The 5265-nt window shown below is 39.9% G+C and overlaps 1 protein-coding gene across 1 annotated transcript; it reads right to left on the reverse strand.

The window, feature by feature from the left end:
* Nucleotides 1–311: 311 nt before the first annotated feature.
* LOC134370705 (zinc finger protein 25-like) lies at nt 312–4720 on the reverse strand. Its single transcript, XM_063087719.1, has 6 exons — nt 4573–4720; nt 4074–4315; nt 1215–1562; nt 912–1072; nt 530–722; nt 312–353 (listed from the first exon to the last, which is right to left on the reverse strand). Exons 1-6 carry the CDS (start codon nt 4718–4720, stop codon nt 312–314), a joined length of 1134 nt encoding a protein of 377 aa, XP_062943789.1.
* Nucleotides 4721–5265: the final 545 nt, after the last annotated feature.

The raw sequence follows: 5265 nt of genomic DNA on the forward strand, positions 1-5265 counted from the left end.
TTCTCATATACAAGTACTAAAAAGTTCTCAAAGTGAAATAGCTACAATGGTCTGTTTGTGTTGTGATGCAAACAGATCACACATACAGGGTCTCAACAGAGTAGGTATTTATTTCTCGCTCACATAAAGTAAAAATGGAGGGTTTGGGGATAAATGTGGGAAGATCTCTGCTCTCTCCTACCACTTCCTTCTAACTTTCATCATGGTGACCTTCTCCTACCTATGCCTCCAAGGCCACCCTGGGGGTCATCTGTACTTCAGCTCCAGAGGGCAGGATAAACCAGGGACGACTGCACGGACATTTTTTGTAGTCAGGCTTCAAAGTAATGTTCATCATTGATGTTCATATTTCCCTGAAAAGAGCACACAATAAGGTGAGACTGAGAATGCAGGCTAAATCTGTGTCCAGAGAAAAGAAAGTGGTCTTAGGACCACTTAGCCAGTCTTCTACAGGATTTCTTCCCTGTATAAGTTCTCCAATGCCTGCTGAGGCGTGACCCATAGCAAAAGTTTCCTCCACAGTCATTACATTCATACAGTTTTTCCTGTGTGAACTCTGATGTTCAGTGAGGGCTGACTTCAGGCAAAATGTTTTCCCACATTCATTACATTTATAGGATTTCTCTTCTCTGTGAGTTTTCTGATGCTTCCTGAGGTGTGACCTCTGGCTGAAGGTTTTCCCACACCCGTTACCTTCATAGGGTTTCTCTCCTGTGTAAACTCTGTAATGCACAATAAGAACTTATGGTAGAAGGTTTTCCTGCATTCATGACATTCATAAGGTTTCTCTTCTGCATGAGTTTTCTGATGTACAGTGAGGTGTGACTTCTGGCAGGTTTTCCTACATTCTTCACATTCATATGGTCTCTCTCCTGTGTGAGTTCCAGATCTGATGTATAGTGAGGACTAACTTCTGTGAAAAGGTTTTTCCACATTCATCACATTCATATGGTTTCTCCTGTTTGAGTACCCTGATGCTTGTTGAGGGCTGATTTCTGGCAAAAGGTTCTTCCACATTCATTACATTCATACGGTTTTTCCCATGTGAACTCTGATGTTCAGTGAGGGCTGACTTCAGGCAAAATGTTTTTCCACGTTCCTTACATTCATATGGTTTCTCTCCCGTGTGAGTTCTCTCATGCACAGTGAGGACTGACTTCCAGGAAAACCTTTTCCACATTCCTAACATTCGTATGTTTCTCCCGTGTGAGTACCTTGATGCACCCTAAGGTTTGACTTCTTGCAAAAGGTTTTTCTACATTCACTGCATTCATGTTTCCCCTTGTGTGAATTCTGTAATTCACAATAAGAGCCAACTTATGGCAGAAAGTTTTCCCATATACATTACATTCATAGGATTTCTCTTCTGTGTGAGTTTTCTGATACTTCCTGAGGTATGACCTCTGGCTGAAGGTTTTCCCACATTCATTACATTCATAAGGTTTCTCTTCTGCATGAGTTTTCTGATGTACAGTGAGGTGCAACTTCTGGCAGGTTTTTCTACATTCATCACATTCATATGGTTCGTCTCCTGTGTGAAATCTATGTCTAGTAAGGTCTGACTTATAAGAAAAAGATTTCTCACATTTGGTACATGCATAGGGCTTTTCCTCTGAATGTGTTCTCTGATGTACTGTAAAGACTGATTTCTTAATGAAGGATTTCTCACACTCACTACATTCATAGGCTTTCTCTCCTTGTGTACTTTCTGGTGTTGAGTGAGTTTAAACCTTCTGTTGAACGTTTTCCCACATATATGACACTGAAAAGTTTTCCTCTCTATCTGAGTCTGTTTGGCAATGAGAGCTGACTTATCACAGGCCTTCCCATGTCCACTGTATTTACAAGAGGTCTGTCCCATGTGATCCCTTTTATGTGTCAATAATATAGCCTCTGTGTTGAAGGCCTCCCCTTGTTCACCACATTCAAAAGGCTGCTGCTCCTTTTGTATCTTGGGAGGCAGACTTAGATCTTCAGGTCATCTGAGTGATTTCCCCATCATCTTATGGGTTATTAGGTTCCTCTCCAGACTGCATCTCATCAAGCTCTCTAGAGAGAAATGTGTTCTGACATGCATTAAAATCCTCAGGCCTCATTCCTGAATGGTTTCCATTATTTATAATCAGATTTGAAATATCGTTTGAGCTCAAATTCCACAGTTTTTCTAATTTATCTCTCTCCTCAGTTGATGATATGTTGTGGTTGGTGACTACAACTTGCCACAAATGTCTACAGTGACTTTCTTGGCTCCTCTCAATTAGCTCATCAACTGTCTGGACATCTGAAATGAGAAAAAATAACCATATCCATGAGCCACACATATGCATATTTTATGGAATGCTTGTTTAAAGGTAAAGAAGTTTCTACCTATCCTAGTGATATAAGAGTTTGCAAAAATCAATAATGGTATTGATTTTACAAGTATATTTTTTCTTCTTGCTGTCTTAATATATTACATTAACAGATTTTCTAATGTTAAATCATGTTTTTTGCTGCTTTCTTATTTTATTTTTCAAAATGAAGAAATATTTTCTTAAAATGTTCACCTCTGCCTAGTCATAGTTTCAACTAAGTGCTTATCGTCTTCCATTTTTTCTCTTCTTTTTCTCTATTTTATTCTTATAACAACGGTGGGTGTCTAATGCTGGTATATTTCTCATTATTCTGCTTTGAAGGTGGCAAGGATTTCCTAGATCACCCACTTGCAGGATGTGGGTGAAGTCCATTTGTCTGTACCTTGCACAGGAATATGGCCTAAGATCAAAGTTATGTACAAATGTTGGTTTAGTTCAATCTTCCATGAGGAATGTCTACAGGAATCTGAAGGTTTTTCAAATACATAATCTCTTCTTCACCTTACTAGAAAAAGATAGCTTCCTGCAAATTCCTGGTTTAACCCAACTTCCTCTACTTCTCAGTATCATAACTGCAGGAAGCTCCAGTACACCACCCTAGCGACTCCCTCCCTTCTGGTTAAAAGGATTTGGTTCTGCAGCCAAAGCAGTGAACACCCTCTTTGAAAACTGTCTTTTCTGGCTCCTTCAGAGATTAATAGTCCTGGTATTCTTCCCCCAGTTCCTGGTACACCCCACCACCACCACCACCACTTGATAATTCACTGCTTCTGAAGGCTTTTGTTTCATGCACTGGTGTTTCAGCTGTCTCTTAGCTTTATAGTAAACGGAGTATCCTGTTCATTTATCATTCTCTTTGTTATTTTAGAATGACTTCCACAAAGAGAAGTGGAAATGCTAACTTCAAACTCCACTCCCAAACAGAAATCTGAGCCCTTCAACATGAACCCCTTGGATCACTTGGCCTCAGGACCCGGACTCTCCTGGTTCTCCTCCCAAGCCTAGGACCTCCCTTTTCCATGTTCCAGTGCCATGTCCTCCTCAGCTTCATGACTTCTGATATCCCGGTACACAAGGCTCACTCCTGGACCTCTCTTCTCATTTTATGAACTCCATGGGTGGCTTCCTATATAAGTATGACTTTAAATACCAGCTTTAAGCTAACAATTACCAAATTTATATCTCTAACAGTGATGTCCACTCTCAAATCTAGATTTTATATTCACCTGTGTATTATAAGTCAATACTGACAGAGTTAACTCAAACAGAAGTTATGCCAAAGTAAACACTTAATAATCCCCTAAAACTGCCTTCTCTGATCATCCTTCCTAAATTATCACGTCCCATTTTTCTCTCTCTTGCTCTGATTAAATATTCCCTGTGATACTTATACAACTACTTAACATACATTGTTTTCTTGTTTCTCTCTCATCAGAATATAAACTCCATGAAAAGGGGACATTACATTAATCACAGTTGTTATCAGTGCAATTATAAAATTATCAGTTCTTAAAATATGCTTGACTAAGTTGTATTGAAAGAATAAATAAATGTATGAATAAATGTCTGAAAAAAACAGTATATGAGAATGAAGGAAAGAGGGCAACTGAGAATATTGAGAAAATAAATAGAGAAAAAAATGTCTAAGAAGAGGAAGGTAGGAGTGACATTTTGGGTAACTATAAAGTATTCAGTGAACTAATAGGTGGGGACACATACTTGAGAGCCCTCCTTGGAGACTGTAAAAGGCACATGCTTGATGCATGCAGACCAAACCTGAGGGAAAAACTGGTGAAAACAGCTGAACATTGCCAGCATCTGCTGGACTCTGCTCTTCCTGGCCTCCCTGCCCAGTGTAACTGACGGTCCTGGGAGGCTCTGGTTTGAGAGCTCTTCTACTGACCACAGCTCTGCTCCTTGCTCCAGCTGGAAGATCACCTCAGGTTTGGAAATGCAGTACCCTGTTCATGGGAAATAACATAAGACTTTGCCAAACTTGTAAGTCAGGTCCTTGAATGACAACAGTCCTGCTTCAGAAGCTATGCAATGAAGTCCCCTTGAATTAATTTAAACCTTTTATTAGAGAGGAGTGACCCTCTCATTCTTCATGGAATGGAGTCTTACCCTAAATTGCATTAAATCTTATAAATGGCTCCTATTTTTACCAAAAAAAAGAGGAAAGTGCTGCTCCTGAGCATTACTGGGGAGTTTCACTCACCCAATGACACTAGGCTGCTGTAGGTCTCCAGCATTACATCCCTGTACAAAGTCCTCTGAGCACTGTCCAGGTCCTGCCACTCCTCCCAGGTGAAGTCCACACCCACATCCTCAAATGACACCAACTCCTGTAAGGGAACGTTTCTCATCATCTCAAGTCATCAGCACTGGGTCACAAAACAGGAATCTGGGAGTTCACTATTCTGTGTTTGAATATGTCTTACATATGTCTTACATAAGATGCAGATTCTTTGTACTCCACATGGTGGGAGAAAGAAAATCCACAAGAGGAATATCATGCCACTGTAATAATCTATTAATTACTAACAATACTATTATAAAGTTTGCCCTATAAATGTAGAACCATCCTTGATACTAGGGATAAAAGTATGAATAAAATTCTCCTCCTCCAAGGAGCTTAAGATCTGATATGAGGATGTAGTATAAATACATATCTGAAATAATGTGTTAGATGAACTAATTCAGACACAAGTTCAATGCAAACGGTGTAACACAGGAGAAAATATAGTTGTATTTTGTATTATGAGGTTGCACGTCACTGAAAAACCAAAGACGTTTAGCTCTTCCACATGCACCAAGGGCTCTCATGAATATGAGACAACGGCAGTCCAATCACAAGGGCACAAAAAGCACACACCACATCTATGGAACTACACACAGCACCGCATTGAGG

This window comes from Cynocephalus volans, chromosome 2 (assembly GCF_027409185.1).
Source record: "Cynocephalus volans isolate mCynVol1 chromosome 2, mCynVol1.pri, whole genome shotgun sequence".
NCBI classification, from domain to species: Eukaryota; Metazoa; Chordata; class Mammalia; order Dermoptera; family Cynocephalidae; genus Cynocephalus; species Cynocephalus volans.